Source organism: Scyliorhinus canicula, chromosome 3 (assembly GCF_902713615.1).
Source record: "Scyliorhinus canicula chromosome 3, sScyCan1.1, whole genome shotgun sequence".
NCBI lineage: Eukaryota > Metazoa > Chordata > Chondrichthyes > Carcharhiniformes > Scyliorhinidae > Scyliorhinus > Scyliorhinus canicula.
This window is the reverse complement of record NC_052148.1, coordinates 132,786,200-132,806,945: the sequence shown is the minus strand read 5'-3', so window position 1 is coordinate 132,806,945 and position 20,746 is coordinate 132,786,200. Positions and strand designations below refer to the sequence as shown.

Here is a 20,746-nt window from a genome sequence, read left to right as displayed (position 1 = left end):
TCATGCAATCCCACCCTTGGGTGGGGTAAGGCCAAACCACCTAACCTGCACATCTTTGGACAGTGGGAGGAAACCGTAGCACCCTGAGGAAACCCACAAAGACACAGGGAGAACGTGTAAACTCCACACAGTCACCCGAGGTCAGATCAAACCCAGATCCCAGGCGCTGTGAGTCATCAGTGCGAACCACTGTGCTGCCCCTACATTCTAGTCATGAGATCCCCAACATCATAATAATCTTTATTAGTGTCACAAGTAGGCTTACATTAACACTGCAATGGCGCTACTGTGAAAATCCCCTAGTCGCTGTACTCTGGTACCTGTTTGGGTACACTGAGGGAGAATTCAGAATGTCCAATTCACCTAACAAGCATGTCTTTCAGGACTTGTGAAGCACAGCATAGTTACAGGGATATCTATCTATCTGAATAACAACTGGTCTACTATATATTTAGTAACCAATGACTGGCCTGCATGTGAAGAATAATCACAAGAAATAAACATTAAATGACTGAAAATGACTTTGAACATTGGAGTACAATAGAGGCTTCATTGAAAATCCATTCAAAATGTAGTCATGAGTGTCCTGGCTACCAAAAATTCTGGCTTAATTTTTGAAGCATCCCCAAATACAAACATGCTCTATGGGTGCAAATGCCCAAATGTGATTAACTCACCCTAGGGGCATGGACATGTTTGTGGGTTAGATCGGTTTCTAGTGCAATATTCTTAAAACCAGTGCAAAAGATTGCGGAAACATGATTGACATTAAACACTACTTATACTTGAAATTCTTCAATCTTTGCGCGGTTACACCAACATCGGGCAAATGCATAAATAAACTGCTCAATCAAGAGGAAAATTCAGTTAACTAATGAGTACATGGTATCAGGTTCGCCATACAGACATTTTGAAATTCAGAGAAAGTAATGTCTAACTGCACAAATATAGACTGATGAATACAGAATATATCTAAAACAGCAACATGGGAAAATGCTAATCTCCAATTTGAATGGTGTTGTAATAATTGTATCAGCCAAAGACAAGAACACTGAACGACCATATCACTCAACAGACATTCGCAATGACAACTTCTTCTAATCACTACAGTCAATTACTTCCAGAAACCCTATTTAGTGGTTGGAAAAACATTACATTTAGTGGCAAAATCAACTTGTTCTGACAAACTATTCAACTGCAATGTAAATCCATTTAAATTTCTGACAAACTAAATTTGCTTTGGTTTTCATGTTTGATCACTCAAAATAATATAAGTTAACAAATAATGAACATTAAAGCACAAACAGCAGAAACTGTTTTTAAACATCAATCACATTTATTATACCAATTTACATGCTGTCAATGCTGCTGTTTAAAACAACAACTTGCATTTACATAGAACTTTTAATGTAGTAAAACATCCCCAAGGTGCTTCACAGGAGATGTATCAGACACAATTTGGAAATATTAGGTCAGATAATTAGAAACTTGGTCAAAGAACTAAATTTTAACGAGCAGCTTAAATGAGGAGAGAGAGAGCTAGACAGGCAGAGAGGTTCAGGAAGAGATTTCCAGAATTGAGAGTCAAGGTAGCTGGAGGCATGGCTGCCAATGGTGAAGCGATTCATATTCAGGATGCATAACATGCCAGAATTAGATGGGAGTACAAAGGAATTAGGACACTAAAAGATTTGTTTCTTGGGAGTTGGTTTGCAGGATCGAAGGAGCTGGGAGCGAAGTATGGGCTGGAGCAGGGGGAGATATGTAGATACATGCAGGTTCGAGACTTTGCCAGAAAGGAGATACAGAGCTTCCCGGTAGAGCCAGCCTCCACATTGCTGGAGGAGGTGCTGATGACAGGGGGACTGGAGAAGGGGTTAGTGTAGGTTTATGGGGCTATTTTGCAAGAGGAGAAGGCACCGCTGGATGGGATCAAGGCAAAGTGAGGGTAAGAGTTTATACAACAACATACAGTGAAGGAGGCCATTCGGCCCATCGAGTCTGCACCGACCCACTTAAGCCCTCACTTCTCCCTATCCCCGTAATTCAATAACCCCCTCCTAACCTTTTTGGTCACTAAGGGCAATTCATCATGGCCAATCCATCTAACCTGCACGTCTTCGGAATCCGGAGCACCCGGAGGAAACCCACGCAGGCACGGGGAGAGCATGCAGACAGACAGTGACCCAGTGGGGAATCGAACCTGGGACCCTGGCGCTGTGAAGCCGCAGTGCTATCCACCTGTGCTACCGTGCTTTGTGCGCGAGGTTGGGGCTGATACAGCTGAAGGTGGTATATAAGGGTGCAACTCACAAGGGCAAGGGTGAGCTGGCTCTTTGACAGGATAGAAGATGTTTGTGAATGTTGCGGGTGAGGCCCAGCAAATCACGTTCATATGTTTTGGTCCTGTCCAAAGCTGGAGGATTACTGGAAGGAGGTGTTTGGGGTCATCTCTAAAGTGGTGTACGTGAAAGTGGACCCGGTCCCTCGGGAGGCCATATTCGGGGAGTCGGACCAACGGGTGCAGAGGCAGATGCTGTAGCCTTCGCCTCGTTCATCGCCTGAAGGAGGATCCTGTTGGAATGGACATCAACCTCTCCACCCTGTGCCCTGGTATGATGGGGGGACCTGCTGGAATTCTTGACTCTTGAGAAGGTCAAATTTGAACTAAGGGGAAGGATGGAGGGGTTCTACAATTCGTGGACATTATTCATTATGCACTTTTTGAGAATTAGATTACATTGAACATGGTTGGGGGGGGGGGGGGGGGTGCTGCATGTGTTAATGGTAACTATGGGTGATTCCTGATTCCTTTTTGTTATTTGTCTATGTTAGCGTGCGGGCTGCTGTTTGGGGGTTTCGTGGGAGGATTGGATTGTTGTTATTGATATGGGGATTGACATTGCATTCGTTATTGATTACTGTTTATTGTTGGTGGGTGAAAATTTGGGAGAAAATGTGAAAAAGGAGAATAAAAATATTTTTTTTAAAACATGCCAGAATTAGAGTGCATAAATATCTCTGAGGGCTGTAAGCAAGGCTGGAGATTACAGAAATAGGGAAGTGTGAGGCCATGGTGGAATTTGAAAACAAGGCGGGGGATTTTAAAATTGAGGTGTTGCCAGACTGAGGTCCAACATCGGTCATTGAGCACAAGGGTGATGGTCCAAATTAGGGTAAGGGAAACAGAGGTTTTGGATGAGCCACGTTTATGGAGGATGCATGTGGGAGGTAAGGTGAGAGAGATTTTGAAGTGAAAGGTAACAAAGTCATGGTTAAAGGTTTCAGAAGTAGATGAGCTGAGAGGGGGATAGAGAAGTTCTTTGCTTTTTTAAATACATTCATGAGATGCAAACGCTGCTGGCTACACCAGCATTCATGACCCATCTTCAGCTGCCCTTGAGTACGAGGTGGTGAGTTACCTCCTTAAATACAACCGAGTGTCTAGCTAGTCCATCTTATAAAGCCGTTCAGAGACAACCACATTGTTGTGGATCTGGAGTCATACACAGGCAACACTAGGCAAGGATGGTAGATTTCCTTCCGTAAAGATATTATGACAGTCTGGTAATTTCTAGATTTTTATTCCAGATTCTATCCAATTAGTTGAATTTAAATTTCCCCAGCTGCCTTGTTGCGATTTGAACTCATGTCTCTAGAACATTAATTAGTTCAGGCTGCTGGATCGCCAATCCAGTAACATTCACTATGCTGAGTGCATTAATAAGAGAGGCCCAGGCTAATGATCTACGGGGCCAGGTTAAAATTCCACTCTGGTAATTGGAGGAATTTTAAAATGTTACCTAGTCGTGGCTGAGTGATTGAGGTGATGGATCTGATATCTAGTGGGACTCCACGTGCAGGTTTAATTCCTGTGTTTCTCATCATTTCCAATTTTAAAAGACCACATGGCATAATAGATCAGGGGCAAAATTCTCCCCTACCCGGTGGGGCGGGGGGTCCCGGCATAGCGGAGTGGCGCCAACCACTCCGGTGTCGGGCCTCCCCAAAGGTGCGTAATTCTCCGCACCATTAGGGGCTAGGCCCGCGCCGGAGTGGCTCCCGCTTTGCCGACTGGCGCCAAGCCGCCCGGAGTCGGGGCTGGCCGAAAGGCCTTCGTCGGTCGGCGTGAGTCCGCGCATGCACCGGAGCATCAGCGGCCGCTGAAGTCACCACCGGCGCATGCGCGGTGGAGGGGGTCTCTTCCGCCTCCGCCATGGTGGAGGCCCCACGGCACAGGCCCGCCCGTGGGCCAGGCCATCATGGGGGTACCCCCCGGGGTTCGATCGGCCCCCGCCCCCCCCCAGGTCCCCGGGGCCCGCTCGCGCCGCCTGCTCCCGCCGGCACAGAGGTGGTTTAAACCACGTCGGCGGGAGAGGCCTGACTGCGGCAGGACTTCGGCCCATCGCGGGACGGAGAATAGCCGTGGGGTCCCGCCGATCGGCTGGGCGCGAATCCCGCCCCCGCTAATTCCTGGGTGGCGGAGAATTCCGGCTACGGCAGGGGCGGGATTTACGCCGGCCCCGGGCGATTCCCCGACCCTGCGGGGGGTCAGACAATTCCGCCATCGTGCAGGTGCCTTTCAGTTTCAAAGCAGCAGGTTGCAATGGAAGGGAACTTATTTTAAGGTGCAAGCTATTACACAGCTTTTGCAGCCAGACCACCACTGAGGGACGGATAACCTCGAGGTGGGCTTGTGACTGCTGCTGCACCCAGGCAGGCAGGGGGGGAGGGCATATAAACCTGCCTGGTGTGTTATCCCTACTCCAAGTCTTCCATTGTGGGTGCTCTCTGCAGCGCATGTAAACTGGACCCCACCACCTGCAGGAACCTGGGCCGGCATTCTCCCCTACCCGGGGGGGGGGGGGGGGGGGGGGGGGGTGGTGGGGGGAGGGGGGGGGGGGGGGGCGGAGGGTCCCGGCTGGACAGAGTGGCGTGAACCACTCCGGCATCGGGCCTCCCCAAAGTTACGGAATTCTCCGCACCTTTAGGGGCTAGGCCCGCCCCGGAGTGGATCCCGCTCCACCGGCCGGCACGAACGGCCTTTGGCGCCCTGCCAGCCAGGGTTGAAAGACCTTCGCCAGTCGGCGGAAGTCCGCACATACGCCAGAGCGTCAGCGGCTGCTGACGTCATACCAGCGCATGCGCAGGGGAGGGGGTCTCATCTACCCCTGCCATGGCGGGAGCGGAAGAAAAAGAGTGCACCCACGGCACAGGCCCGCCCGCCGATCAGTGGGCCCCATCGCGGGCCAGGCCACTGTGGGGTCACCCCCCGGGGTCAGATCATCCCGCCCCCCCCCCCCCCAAGGACCCTGGAGCCCGCCTGCGCCACCAATCCCGCCGGTACCAGAGCTGGCGGGAAAGGCCTGTCAGCGACGGGACTTCGGCCCACCACGGGCCGCAGAATCCCCGCGGGGGGCCTGCCGACCGGCGCGATTCCCGCCCCCCGCCGAATCTCAGGGAGCAGAGAATTCGGGACACGGCGGGGGCGGGATTGACGCGGCCCTGGGCGATTCTCCGAACCTCCGGGGGTCGGAGAATTCCACCCCTGAAGTTGAATGGAAAATCTCCTTTCAGATGATAACACTAAAAGGGCAGCAGAAACAGGAGAAATAAACGGGAGCCAAGAATAGTACCTTGGAGACTCCAGAGCCAATAATTCATGAATGGGAAGGATTTGGGGGGGTGGCGATGACAGCAGATTTGAAGGGGAGGAGGAAAGGAGATGGAATTGTTGATAATATCAGCTAACATGGGGATCAGGAAGAAAATTTAGATAGTTTTGTAAAATAATATTTTTTATTCTTCTCCTTTTTCACATTTGTTCCCAAATTTACACCCAACAATAAACAATAATCAGTAGCGAATGTAATGTCAATCCCCATATCAATAATGATCCCATCCTCCCACCAAACCCCAAACATTAGCCCGCATGTTAACATAAACAAATGACAAAAAGGAATCAGGAATCACCCATAGTCACCATTAACACATATCGTCCCCCTCCCCCCAGCCCTCCCAGCCCCAAACCCCCCTAATGTTCGATGTCATCCAATTCTCGAAAGTGCATAATGAATAACGCCCATGAACTGTAGAAACCCTCCATTCTTCCCCTAAGTTCAAATGTGACCTTTTCAAGCGTTAAGAATTCCAGCATGTCCCCCAGCCACGCCAGGGCACAGGGTGGAGAGGCTGATCTCCACCCAAACAGGATCCTCCTTCGGGCAATCAACGAAACGAAGGCTACTACATCTGCCTCCGCTCCCGTTTCCAACCCCGGCTGGCCCGACACCCTGAATATGGCCTCCCGAGGGCCCGGGTTCAGTTTCACGTGCACCACTTCAGAGATTACCGAAACACTTCCTTCTAGTAATCTTTGGATTACTAGATTACTAAGCTTTGGAAAGGACCAAAACATATGAACATGGTTTGCGGGCCCCCCCTGCAATGTTTACACACATCTTCTACACCCTCAAAGAGCCGGCTCATCCTCACCCTTGTAATGTGCGCTCTGTACACCACCTTCAGCTACATCAGCCCCAGCTACGCACACAAGGTGGAGGCGTTCACCTTCGGAGCACCTCACACCAGAACTCCTCCTCCATACCCTCTCCCAACTCTTCCTCCCACTTTGCCTTGATCCATTCTAGCGGCGGAAATTTAGACAGTGGGAGTTGGATTGAACAAGAAAGTCAACCAAATGTCAAAAGATTCAAGCACCACTTTTCTAAAACTCCGATTTGACATTAGTGCGGCCACAAAATATTTGAGAGCATTTCATTTCTAAACCCAAAGGAAAATGAATAATAGTAAGAGTGGGGAAATGTTACTAATTTAGCTGTAAACATTTGTGCAACTGAACCATTCGAATGCCACAGATCAGGGTCACTAAGCGGCAGGATCTTGGATGAAGAATGCTTTTGAAGATTTGAGCACATGGTCAAATACCAAGCGTAACAGCTTTAGGTATTGTTTACATGTCCATTCATGCATTAATAATTTGATTATATTCAGAATGCAAAAGTTCTATCTTGATTTCACAATCAACTCAGCATCAAAAAACATCACAGATTTTTGCATATTATGACTGGTCACAATGTTGGACAGTAGCTTCTACATAACAATACGTGATGGCCCTTTCATCAAAGGACTTGGGATCCTGAGCTTCAAATGGTTGTGAATTGGATTAGGTTCATACTGCAATCTCAAACTTCGACTGGGATAAAATGATTAGGTTACAGCTCAGCAATTATTGGCAGGTAGCCATTGTCTGTAAAGGCTGCATTTACGTTCTATTTGTAGTGTCAGCACAGGACAGTTTTTGTTGAACACAAACACTAAATTGTAACTGTAAACATTGTAATTAAATCTGAGCACAGGGAGATTACAGATTTTCTCAGTTTTGTAGGAGAATCAGGTTGGATTCCCTGGCTCTTGACTGAACAGTTGAACCTTAACATCAGTGTAAAGGAAGGAGTGCTTTGAGAGGCCACAACATTTTACAAGTAACATCATGGGCAATTTTTGTTTATTTCATCAGTTTCCATTTCTTCACCAGGGTTGAAACGCTTCCTAAAAATCAAGATTTGCAAGTTGCCCTTGGTAGAGCTGGAGTTATCTTGAGTTATGGAATTGTGATGCTTATCAAGGTTTGTTACACCAACACTGCAGTTCCTGTATAACTGCAGTTCAAACCTGTATGCCATTCAGTTAAAATTGCAACTCCAATGCTTCCAACATGACTGCTGATTTTTATACCGTCTGTTTTTATCATTTACTAAGTTCATAGTTGATTCTCGTGGTCAGGCAGGGTATGCAAGCAGGTGAATACCTCCCCACTTTCCTTTGCCCCCAACCCTTTACATCCGCTGATTGAAGTACCTTAATTAAAATCCCTCTAAACCATGGAAAATAAAATGCCTTCTTTAAACAAAAACAGTTCATTTTTACCTTTAATGGTCGCTCAGGATGAAAAGTAGCTGAAATTCTTATGCTGAATGAAATAGCCCTGGTCATTATTGCAATGGCATAATTGATTAAATACCGAGAAATTGTGCATGTTCTGATCACCATCCAAGGTGAGTGAACAATGGTTATTTTTATTTGTATTGGAGACTTGAGCTGATGAATACTTGCTCTCACCTTGGAGCAGATTTCGTGAAGACTGGTTGCGATGGCTTTCGCTGGTGTATCACATCGAAACACATGACATTTTAGGATTCGTGTATCTTTATCTCTTGCTACATAGGCAAAATCCCTGCACAAATAAGAATGCGAGATATTAGCTGCAATTATTTATCTGAGCTGTTTGTTGCACCATTTGAGAAAGACGCAAGTACTTGACAAGCCGTTTCTCATTAATTGAGGGAGACGAAGAAGCATGTGCTATTTCCAACACTAGGGCATTATGCACAAATGATAATGATGCTAGTATCATCATACAAATATTAGGTGATAATTAACTTTTATTGATGTACAGTAAAATTAACAATTATTTTCAGGCGCATCATAAGTTTAGAAATAACTGATCACGGTATCTGTGGCCAATGCTTAATGTGCTTGCATAATTTTCATTTTATTTTGGCAGAGGCATCAATCCATTAAAATTGCAGAGAGAAACATTGTTAGAATGCATGAAGTATTCCTTTACTGACATTGCCAACATTAATTTACAGCCTATAGAGCAGGAAATTATAAACCAGACAGATTGTGTACTTTGCAGATATTTTATTGCAATATTTCATGTAAATGGGTGTGTTTTTTGCTAAAACACCTGGCAGCAATCATTCCAATGCTACAGTGTGTGGCATCTTGAAATAGCATCAAGAACAAAGCACACAGTAAAGGCAATTATGTCTAAGGTAAATTACAAACTAACATTTACCGCTCAGTTAACACAGAATTCCAATCTCCGAGTTCAGAGGATGAGAATAAATCACCTACAATTCATGATCTCGAAACACCTATACTAAAGAATTGTCTTGCACAAGAACATTAGAAGTAGGAAGATTAGACCATACGGTTGAGCTGATTATGGCTGGCCTTCAGCTGCAAGCCCATTTTATGACTTACACCCCATATCCCTCATTCTCTGAGGCACCAAAAATATGTCCATCTCAAGATTCACAGCCCTTTGAATGAAAAAATTTCTCTCATCTCAGTCCGAAATAATCAACCCCTCAGCTTGAGGCTGTGCCCCCATGTTATTGACCCCCCCCCCCCCCCCAAACCAGTGGAAACAACCTCTAAGCATCTACCCTGTCAAATCCCTTCACAATCTTCAATGTTTCAATGAGATCACATTTCATTCATCTAAATCCCAGAGAGTACAGACCCAATTTACTCAGCCCCTCATCATAAGGCCACCCACAGTTTTTCAGGAGCCAACTTAATGAATCTTTGCTGCACTGCCTCCAATGCAAGTATATCATTCCTTAAATATGGGGGCCAAAACTGTGCACAACACTCGTCTTACCAAAGCCATGAACTAGTGTACCAAGACTTCCTTATTCTTCTAAGTCAATGCCCATGCAATAAAGGCGAATATGTCATTTATTTAGATTAATGATGTATCTGCATTCTAACTTTCTTGAATAAAAACAGAATGTGCTGGAAATACTCAAAGTCAGGCAGCATCTGTGGAAAGAAATCAGGTTAACATTTCAAGTCGATAACTTTTTGTCAGAAGCTCAAGCTGCAGATATAGTTGTCCAGAAGTGCTTTACGCAAACTCCTACACATTGGAGTTTGACACACCACCAATCCTTCCATGTCTATCTAACCTCATTTATTTCTTCATTCATTTGATTAGCTGACTATTGTATTGGAATGTTTGGGCTGGAAGGGTTACGGGGAAACAGTACAGCTTACATTATTATGTAGAGAGTCACATGGGAGTAGTAGAGTGTAATGGTGAATCTTGTTGAAGTCGACAAGAGGAGAGCACTTGGCCAGGACTGTATCCTATATATATGTAATAAACAATTATTGTTCAACTATACAAGCCTCTAGACCTCTTCCGAAGAGGACATACAACTGTACAATGTTGCATCAGACTGAAGGACCCGAAATAAAGAAACTGCAGTCTTACCTGAGAAGTGCATCTAACTTGAAGACACAAAAAACAATACAGCACAGGAACCGGTCCTTCAGCCCTCCTAGCCTGTACCGGTCATGGCACCACCCTTGGCTAAAGCCCTCAGCACTTCCGAGTGCCATATCCCTCCATGTATTTGTCAAGACGCCTTTTGAACGCCGTTAAGGTATCTGCTTCCACAATCTCTCCTGGCAATGCGATCCAGACACTCACCATCCTCTGTATAAAAAAACCTGCCTTGCACATCTCTTCTAAACTTTGCCCCACGGACCTTAAACCTATGCCCCCTAGTGACTGACCCCTCCACCCTGGTGAAGAGTGCCTGCCCATCCATTCTATCCATGCCCCTCATAATCTTGTAGACCTCTATCAGGTCACCCCTCAACCTCCGCCATTCTTCCATGGTGAAGACATGGAATTAGTTGAGGAGGCATTTTAGGGTGGAAGGGATGTTGGTGCTAACGCCACTGTGCGAGAATCATGGTTTGAGCCGGGGGGGGGGGGGGGGGGGGGGGGGGGGTGACGGATACTGTATACAGGAGGTGGAGGGAAGTGGGGCTGGTCAAGGTGAGGGATCTGTATTTGGAGGAAAGATTTGCCAGTCTAGAGGACCTAAAGGAGAGGGTAGAGCTGCCAAGGGGGAGTGAGTTCAGGAATCAGGTTAGGGACTTTGCGCAAAAGGTCTGGAGGGGGTTCCCTAGGTTTCCAGGATACACCCTGCTGGAGCAACTGCTGCGTCCGGATGTGGAAGGGGAGGGAATAATTGCCGATATGTACAAGTGGCTGGGGGAGCAGGGAGATGAGCGGGTGGTGAAGATCAGGGAGAAATGGCAAGCGGAGTTGGGAGGGGAGATCAATTGGGGAGTATGGAGTGAGGCACTGCATAGGGTAAACTGATACAGCTTAAGGTGGTGCACAGGATGCATATGATTCAGGTGAGAATGAGTGGGTTCTTTTAGGGGGTAGCAAATGAGTGCGAGAGGTGTGGGCAGGGCCCAGCGAATCACATGTTTTGGGGTTGTGTAAAAAGCAGGAAGATTCTGGGCAGGAATGTTTGCGGTCTTAGCCATTAAAGTGGAGGAGGAGGTGGACCTGGACCCTTTGGTGGCGATATTTGGGGTTTCAGAGAAGCCGGCTCTCATGGAGAGGAGGAAGACCAATGTCGTGGCCTTTGCCTCTCTGATTGCACGGCGGCGAATGTTGCTGGAGTGGCGGTCGGCATTGCCATTGGGGGTAGCAGCTTGGGTGACCTGTATGACTTCCTGCGATTAGAGAAGATAAAGTACGAGTTAAGGGACTCTTCAGGGCGGTTTGAGGAAAGGTGGGGGATATGTGTGACCGTGTTTGAGGGGCTGTTCATAGCGGGAGAGGGGGGGGTGAAAAAAGGGAAAAAATCCGTACAGACTGTATAGTTGATTGTTGGGAAGTATGTTTTCCGGTGTGTTTATTCGCTGAAACCTGTTTTGATACATGTTTGTAATAAAATACATTTTTTAAAAAGCCTCCGTTGTTCTAATAAAAACAGTCCGTGTCTATTCAGCCTCTCCGCATAGTTAACACCTGCCAGAGCAGACAACATCCCGGTAAACCTCCTCTGCTCCCTCTCAAAGTCTCCACATCCTTCTGGTAGTGTGGCGACCAGAATTGTGCGCAATATTTCAAGTGCAGCCGTACCAAGGTTCTAGACAACTGAAACATGACTTGCCAGTTTTTATACTTACTGCCCCGTCCAATGAAGGCCAGCATTCCGTATGCTTTCTTGACTACCTTGTCTACTTATGTTGCCACTTTCAATGATCTGTGGGCCTGCACGCCCAGATCTCTCTGACTTTCTATATTCCTAAGAGTTTTATGGTATATTTCCCCACTATGTTAGACCTACAAAAATGCATTACCACACATTTGTCTGGATTAAATTCCATTTGTCATTTCTTTGCCCAAGTCTCCAACCTATCTATGTCCTGCTGTATCCTCTGACAATCCTCAACACTATCTGCCACTCCACCAACCTTGGTGTCATCCGTGAACTTACTAATCAGACCAGCTACATTTTCCACCAAATCGTTCATGTATACTACAAACAGAGGCCCCAGCACAAATCCCTGTGGAACACCACTAGTAACAACCTTCCATTCAGAAAAACACCCTTCTACTGCTATCCTTTGCCTTCTATGACCGAGTCAATTCTGTATCTATCTGACCACCTCACCTCTGATCCCGTGTGACTTCACCTTTTGTACCAGTCTGCCGTGAGGCACCTTGTCAAAGGCTTTACTGAAGTCCATGTGAACAACATCCACCTCCCTCCCCAATCAATCATCTTTGTCACCTCCTCAAAAAACTTGCTCATGTTAGTGAGGCACGACGTCCCCTTCACAAAACCATGCTGTCTATCGTTAATGAGTCTATTTGTTTCCAAACGGGTATAAATCCTGTTCCGACAATTCTTTCCAATAATTTACCTACTACCGACGAGGCTCACCGAGTGCCTATAGTTTCCTGGATTATTCCCGCTACCTTTCTTAAAAAGCAGTACCACATTAGCTATTCTCTAGTCCTCTGGGATCTCACCTGTAGCCAATGATGATACAAAGATGTCAGTCAAGGCCCCAGCAATTTCCTCCCTTGCTTCCCTCAGTATTCTGTGGTAAATCCCATCTGGCCCAGGAGACTTATCTACCTTAATGTCTTTTAAAACACCCAATATGCCCTCCTTTCCGATGTCAACATGACCCAGACTGTCCACACACCCTACCCGAGACCTCAAATAAACAGCTGGAGACCACCTAAGAGGCTCCATTCCAGCCACAGAGACTGAAGAGCAGAAGAAAGTTCCGCTGTGCAACATTAAGAGGACTCCACCAGTGCACTGGGAGGTCTGCTGAGTGACCGAATTGAAAGCAGAGTCAAAAAACCTAGCCAGATTGCAAAAGGATGAGCAAACGCCAAAATAAAACATTTAAAGAGAAGTCAGAGCAAAATAAATTCAATTCTCCAAGCTCAGGAAAGCAACTAGTTGACCAAAACAATTTGTTCAAAAGATTTTCTATAGAATCTCTGAAATTTAAAACAGCTCCACAATCGCAACACCAGCCCTCCAAATTGTTACAAGTGCAGGAATTGTTTTTAAAAAAATCACTGCAGCACTATTAAAAAAAAATGAAAGTTTTATCCCCTGTGCTGAAAGCAGTCATGGATGTTTAGTTAACAATGCCAGATGAATTAAAGCAGATGCAATGCCAGACAAAGCACATTATGGAGAAGAAGACTTTTCAGACAGATGATAGCATCAGGCTTGAATAGGAAAACAGAGGCTGAACAAGTGTATACACCATTATATTCAGTAGGTCCAATCGCCAATAGGTGACATAATTGCCAGCGAAGGAATAAATTAATCTGACGATACTTTGAAGACGCCATGAAAGTCCTCGGACATCTGCTTTAATATAACAAGCAATAACATTTTGGAGCAAACAAAATTTAGCAAGAGACTCAAAGCCTGGGGAACCCAGCAACTTTTTCACAAATGAGTTATACAGATTGGCTGAAGGATGTAACTATGGTGATCTTAAGTTGTGGGTCTTAAAAAAACTGAATCATGGCGAGTGTGACCAATGATACCTCTTTGGATTATCACAGTTTGAGAAATAAAAGATAAAAGAAATATATATTCATCAGCTGGACTATTACAAAGTAATCTTTTTCAGTGCTGCTAAAAATTGAAAATTGCTGAGCTAACAACATGTCTCCATTGGACACCCAATGTCTTGCAGCAGTTTCAAAGTAACAATGGTCACAGGGTCGGATAGTCTGGAAGGAAAACCTTCACAGGTCTTAAGTCTCCCATAATAGTGCTAATGGTTGAAGCAATAGCAGTCCTAACACAATGGTTTCAACAAAGCAAGCATCAGTTGGCTAATCCAATGTCAGTGTCTCCTATATCAAAAGGAATCCTGGCTCAATTAAAAGTTAAGATGCCAGTCATCCTGTGTCCAACATTGAGGAGGTAAGTCACATGACCGCCCCCAAACGGCATTGTGATATCGGCTGTTGGAACCGAATTCCAACAGTTACTGTCTGAAGTCCAACATGAACAGAACTCCAGGTAACAGCCTGTGCTGTCTATCATCAAGCCTGTGGTGGCAGAAAGATCTTGGAGCCTCATCAAACCTGCCAACTGCGGGAACCCTGAAACTCATGCCTCTGGACTGACTCTTTTTACATGCCTTCTCCTATTGTGCAAGCCTCGCTCTGGGAAAGACGGAGCACTCTGCAATAAGCCAACCTCTCCTCAGAAGGAACATTCCAGTTGACTTTTGCTTCTGGACACATGTAAAACCCATATTTGCATTTTTATTCTTTTGAGTGTAAAAGGATGGACATTGCAAAACTGTGTGTAGTTTCCTGTGCAAGTTATTAAGGTGATTGGAACATTTCCAAATTTTTGTGTTGGGGAAAATATGTCACTATTAAATCAGAATAAAAGAAAAACGTTTCTGTTTATGGGTTAATAGAGAGGAGGAAATGAGGGCAATGTAAACTGACCTCTTCCTGCCCATGACTGGATGTACAGAGCAACCCCAACAATCAAGCTCATAAAACAACAAAAGTGAAAGGAGACTCCACGCAAGGAAAGCAATATCCAAGCAAAATACATGGTGCCAGATTATGTTAGCACTGTGGCACCAAATGAACTCGGAGGCGGGAACAGTTTTCAGAAATCACTGTACAGTGCATTCACTGGAATTGGTCGGGACCCTTTGAAAAGACGTGCAAGTCCAAAATCTCGCTGTGCGGAGGATCCCAAACAAATCCATGAGATAGATGAGCAATACCAAGAAGTCCAACAATGCATCTTGGGAGAAATTAAGGATCCCTGATTCATATTTTCAAGTTGGATACAGGAGCAGGTGTGACGGTCCTGCCAGGAGGGGATATGAGAAGTCTTTGGCAGGTAGGATCAAGGATAACCCTAAAAGCTTTCTACAGATATGTCAGGAATAAAAGAATGACTAAGGTAAGAGTAGGGCCAGTCAAGGACAGTAGTGGGAAGTTGTGCGTAGAGTCCGAGGAGATGGGAGAGGTGCTAAATGAATATTTTTCGTCAGTATTCACACAGGAAAAAGACAATGTTGTCGAGGAGAATACTGAGATACAGGTGCTAGACTAGAAGGGCTTGAGGTTCATAAGGAGGAGGTGTTAGCAATTCTGGAAAGAGCGAAAATAGATAGGTCTCCTGGGCCGGATGGGATTTATCCTAGATTCTCTGGGAAGCTAGGAAGGAGATTGCTGAGCCTTTGGCTTTGATCTTTATGTCATCTTTGTCTACAGGAATTGTGCCAGAAGACTGGAGGATAGCAAATGTTGTCCCCTTGTTCAAGAAGGGGAGTAGAGACAACCCCGGTAACTATAGACCAGTGAGCCTTACTTCTGTTGTGGGCAAAGTCTTGGAAAGATTTATAAGAGATAGGATTTATAATCATCTAGAAAGGAATCATTTGATTACAGATAGTCAACACGGTTTTGTGAAGGGTAGGTCATGCCTCACAAACCTTATTGAGTTCTTTGAGAAGGTGACCAAACAGATGGATGAGGGTAAAGCAGTTGATGTGGTGTATATGGATTTCAGTAAAATGTTTGATAAGGTTCCCCACGGTAGGCTATTGCAGAAAATACGGAGGCATGGGATTCGGGGTGATTTAGCAGTTTGGATCAGAAATTGGCTAGCTGGAAGACGACAAAGGGTGGTGGTTGATGGAAAATGTTCAGACTGGAGTCCAGTTACTTGTGGTGTACGACAAGGATCTGTTTTGGGGCCACTGCTGTTTGTCATTTTTATAAGTGACGTGGAGGAGGGCGTAGAAGGATGGGTGAGTAAATTTGCAGATGATACTAAAGTCGGTGGAGTTGTGGACAGTGCGGAAGGATGTTACAAGTTACAGAGGGACATAGATAAGCTGCAGAGCTGGGCTGAGAGGTGGCAAATGGAGTTTAATGCAGAAAAGTGTGAGGTGATTCATTTTGGAAGGAATAACAGGAAGACAGAGTACTGGGCTAATGGTAAGATTCTTGGTAGTGTGGATGAGCAGAGAGATCTCGGTGTCCATGTACATAGATCCCTGAAAGTTGCCACCCAGGTTGAGAGGGTTGTTAAGAAGGTGTACGGTGTGTTAGCTTTCATTGGTAGAGGGATTGAGTTTCGGAGCCATGAGGCCATGTTGCAGCTGTACAAAACTCTGGTGCGGCCGCATTTGGAATATTGCATGCAATTCTGGTCGCCGCATTATAGGAAGGATGTGGAAGCATTGGAAAGGGTGCAGAGGAGATTTACCAGAATGTTGCCTGGTATGGAGGGAAGGTCTTATGAGGGAAGGCTGAGGGACTTGAGGCTGTTTTCGTTAGAGAGAAGAAGGTTAAGAGGGGACTTAATTGAGGCATACAAGATGATCAGAGGATTAGATAGGGTGCAGCCATGTTTACAGCCAAAAAAAAAGGAGAACAATTAACATAAGGTAGTTCAGACAATGTCTCACTCTTCCTAGCATGTGTTTATCGGACAGCAATATAGAACTTCTCTGAAATGTTGTTGTTTGGAGGCATATAAATTGTATATCAGGCAGACTTAATTAGTACTATTGGCCACTAGTCTCCAAGTAAAGGAGAGCGATTAGGCTAATGAAAAACATCCCAGAAGGTGATGTACCTAATAAGCAAATTATAAATCCCTTCCTCATGAATGGGATCAAAATACCATTACAATGATCTATATTTTCTGTTGAACCCAAGTGTTCATATTAAATATAATTTTATTGATTATTCAAATCACAATTTAATATTCCACTGAGGAGACAGTTTTATCTCCCTTGGAATGTTTTTTTGCTGCCATGTTATAAATTCCTTCACTTAGCCCTCGTGTTCAGCTGCATTGTCTGTAATATACCCCCAAAAAGGGCAATATACTGTTTCTCAGAAAGCTTGGAAAGACGTATGGCTTGGAGCTTGAATTCCATTTTGTTTTGCCTAAAAATCCAAAATTGGTTTTCAAACCGTTTTTTCGCAGATGATTGGGGCCGTAAAAGTGTGTAATGTGCTCAAGTGCTCACGTTCCAACTGTTGCCATTGTTTTCAACCTTAGTATTTACAGCACCCACAACTTTGTGGAACATGAAACACACTTGGGCAGCACATTAGCACATGTGGCTTCACAGGGCCAGGGTCCCAGGTTCGATTCACCGGCTGGGTCACTGTCTGTGCGGAGTCTGCATGTTCTCCCCGTGTCTGCGTGGGTTTCCTCCGGGTGTTCCGGTTTCCTCCCACAGTCCAAAGATGTGCAGGTTAGGTGGATTGGCCATGCTAAATTGCCCTTAGTGTGCAAAACGATTAGGAGGGGTTATTGGGTTATGGGGATAGGGTGGAAGTGAGGGCTTAAGTGGGTCGATGCAGATTCAATGGGCCAAATGGACTCCTCCTGTGCTGTATGTTCTATGTATGTACTTGCAAAGGAAGTCAGAGCTAAAGATTTCCACCAACATTGCAAGCCACTTTGCTTTCCATGGGTCTTTAATATCCCTATTATTTAAAGTAACATGAAATATAGACAGGTTGGGACAATAGAAAGAAAAATATTTGGTTCAGTTATTAGGTTACAATGACATCCATTCCATGGAGGTAAAAATCATGCACCTGTTATGAAAGGAACCATTTTCCTGAAAGAAACATTGCCAGAAGCAGCAAGCCCTCATTTCAAAATAAACATTCCCATTGAAGGAAATTGCTTTATAGTAAGTGAGAATTCTTGCCCTCAGCAATGCAATTGGCATACATCCTCTACTCACAGGCATTTGTCATTGTTATTAAAAATAAATGGAAAAGTACACAAAAGCAATATGGAATATTTTCTTTTTCTTTCTGCAAGGAGACACAAACCTTTGTATTCCTCTCCCGTACCATTATGGCACAGATGGGGAAGTGAGTGAGCTAACTACACTCCTGATTCTCCAGATCATGCATCATGAATGGGATCAAAATACCATTCCAATGATCTATATTTTCTGTTGAACCCAAGTGTTCATATTAAATATAATTTTTAATAAGATCACAAGCGTGGAAGCCCACAGCAGAGGGCATGTACCATTCCTCTAAACAATGGAGAAATAAAATAGCAGATTGCCTGTCACTGGGATGCTCCTGCACAAGGCCCACCAGCGAGAGCAGAGCAGCTTAGCGAGCGCCAAGGCAAACAGAGCAAGGGAAGAGGTGAAAAGAAAAGTGAATATAAAGGAAGTTTTTTATAAATATATCAGTTAAAATCAACAAAAACACATTATACTGAACTTTCTATTAATGTTGGATGTGGTGTTTCCTGCCCATCATAATGGACAAATCATTAAACATAGCAGGGCAGGTTGAGAAAGCAATTTTAAAAAGCATACAGAATCCTGGGCTTTATAGATAGAGAGAAATGACTGGATTTTTCAGATTGTGGCGTTTCCCACTCTACCAACAAAAAAGTTGTTGGGAAGCACACCCCTGCTCTGGATGACCTCCCCACAGCTTCCGCCCCCTTCTCAGGAGGCAGTCCCACCTCAGAGAGGTGCGCTGACCACCTGATTGGCTGGCAGCTCTCTAGTCCCAGCAGCATCACTGGGAGTGGTGGAGACTAGATCCGACAGCACAAAGTGCTGGAAGCTCAGGAATGGAATTAAGTGTGGAGGTATATCAGCGGGGCCAGGAAAGGGGGTGTCAGAGGGCCCGGAGTTCAGGATGGTGAAGAGGTTTAATGTGATCAAAGAGCATATAGGTTGATTGCATCAGAAGCACCAAGATGATGCTTCTTTGGAAATGAGGAGGACCTTTTACCCTGCCCGCGTTGGACTCAGCCCACCTCCGCTTCCATCTCAAGCCTGCCTGCAATAGGATCTTGAATCTTGGAAGATCCCACCAGTCGGTATTCTTGAGAACCTGTCTCATCCTCCTATTCCCACCTCCAACATGAAAATCCAACCCAGAAAGTACTGAAGCAAAGAGGTTTTGATCAACTTTCATAAAATACTCATTTGGGCTCAACTGGAGTAGTCTGTCCAATTCTGAGCACCATATATTGGGAAGGAGTGAAGGCCTCACAGAGGGCATAGAAGAAATTTACTAGATTCCAGGGATGAGGAATTTCAGTAACATGGAGGGTTAGGAATAGTTGGGTTTGTCCTCCTTCAGAGTAGAAAAGGTTGTGAGGAGGTTTTGTGATGTTGAACGAATTAAGTAATGGCATGATGGGAAAACTGGTCAACTACTTGGTAAATGTAAGAAAAGCTGACCTAGCCATTCCAATATGCCAGACCCCTGTAAGACCGATAAGGCCGACTCCGCATAAATTAAAGCATGAATAAGTTCAGAGAAGGTCAAGCTATTCCAAAATGCCTGGCCTCTGTAACTTCTGATAAGGTTAACTCCTCATGACCCAGGGCTGTATGAGTAAGTCAAGATAAGGTCAGGGATGAAGGAGTCACCGGCCGTTTAATGTTCTATCAAAGGACAAGATAATGGTATGAGTGATGAGACAAAGAGTCCTAGGAGGTCAGCAGGTTGTGCCTGTTTTCTGACATTGCTTATGTTTCTACCTCTGATCGAGTTCCTGACTAAGCTGTAGTCACGTAATACTGATAATGATAAAGTATAAATACTGAACTGATTTTCTGTGTAAGCGCAGACTTGAGGAGGAATTAGCAGTGGGTAACAACTGCTCTCTGAACTCAAGTTGCGGCCAATACTGTATGCAGTCTTTTTGTAAATAAAGACTACTTCTTTGTTGAAACAAACCTTGTTGAGTCTTTCTACCACAGTCAAGAAACAGGAAAAATACTGACTTCTACATTTGAAGCTGCGAGCAAATACCAATACCCTGGGTGAATTCCGTTGGGGACTGAAGAAGTGATCAAGCCACGACCCGGAGGGAAGAGGCGGGCACCGGCCCAAGGTAAGATTCACCTTGGTCTCTCTCTCTCGGATCGGTGCTACGACCCCTCGTCCCTGACGGAGGACACTAACAGGTGACGGTATTCGGATCTAAATTGGACTATGAGTAGAGTGTTTAGGGTCAGGGACCCGATTGTGGTTAGACAGGGTTTGTTAAAGGCAGGCAGCCAACGACCAATGTTAGAAGGCTGTTAATGTGATCATGATGCCCTCCAAGGGGAGGGACATGGAGGAAGTGGTCGCTATGGACACGGAAAAGGCCTTCGACCAGGTGGAGTGGAATTATTTGTGGGAGGTGATGGGATGGTTCGGGTTTAGACAAAACTTCATTGACTTAGTTTTGATGTTGTACTGGTGGCAAGTGGGATAGAGGACAGGTGTGTGAGGGCCAGCAAACCATGTCCATATGTTTTGGGCATGTCCGAAACTTAGGGGATTCTGGCAGGGTTTTGCAGATGACATGTCCACGGTGCTTAAAAACAAGGGTGGTGCCGAGTCCAGCGGTGGCGATTTTTGGAGTGCCAGAAGATCCGGGTGTCCAGGGGGAGAGAGAGGCTGACGTCTTGGCCTTTGCCTCCTTGGTAGCCCGGAGACGGATATTGCTAGTGTGGAGGGACTCGAAGGCTCCAAAATCAGAGATCTGGGTTAGCGACATGGCTGGGTTTCTCAGACTTAAGA

General features: G+C 45.4%; 1 protein-coding gene across 15 annotated transcripts in view; it reads right to left on the bottom strand.

The window, feature by feature from the left end:
- apbb2b (amyloid beta (A4) precursor protein-binding, family B, member 2b) overlaps positions 1 to 20,746 on the bottom strand; it is a 407,406-nt gene that overhangs the window by 17,843 nt on the left and 368,817 nt on the right. For all 15 annotated transcript variants that reach the window (XM_038791334.1, XM_038791322.1, XM_038791325.1 and 12 more), the window contains one exon: positions 8,143 to 8,257. In XM_038791334.1, coding sequence (XP_038647262.1) covers positions 8,143 to 8,257 — 115 coding nt within the window. The remainder of the gene's footprint in view (positions 1 to 8,142; positions 8,258 to 20,746) is intronic.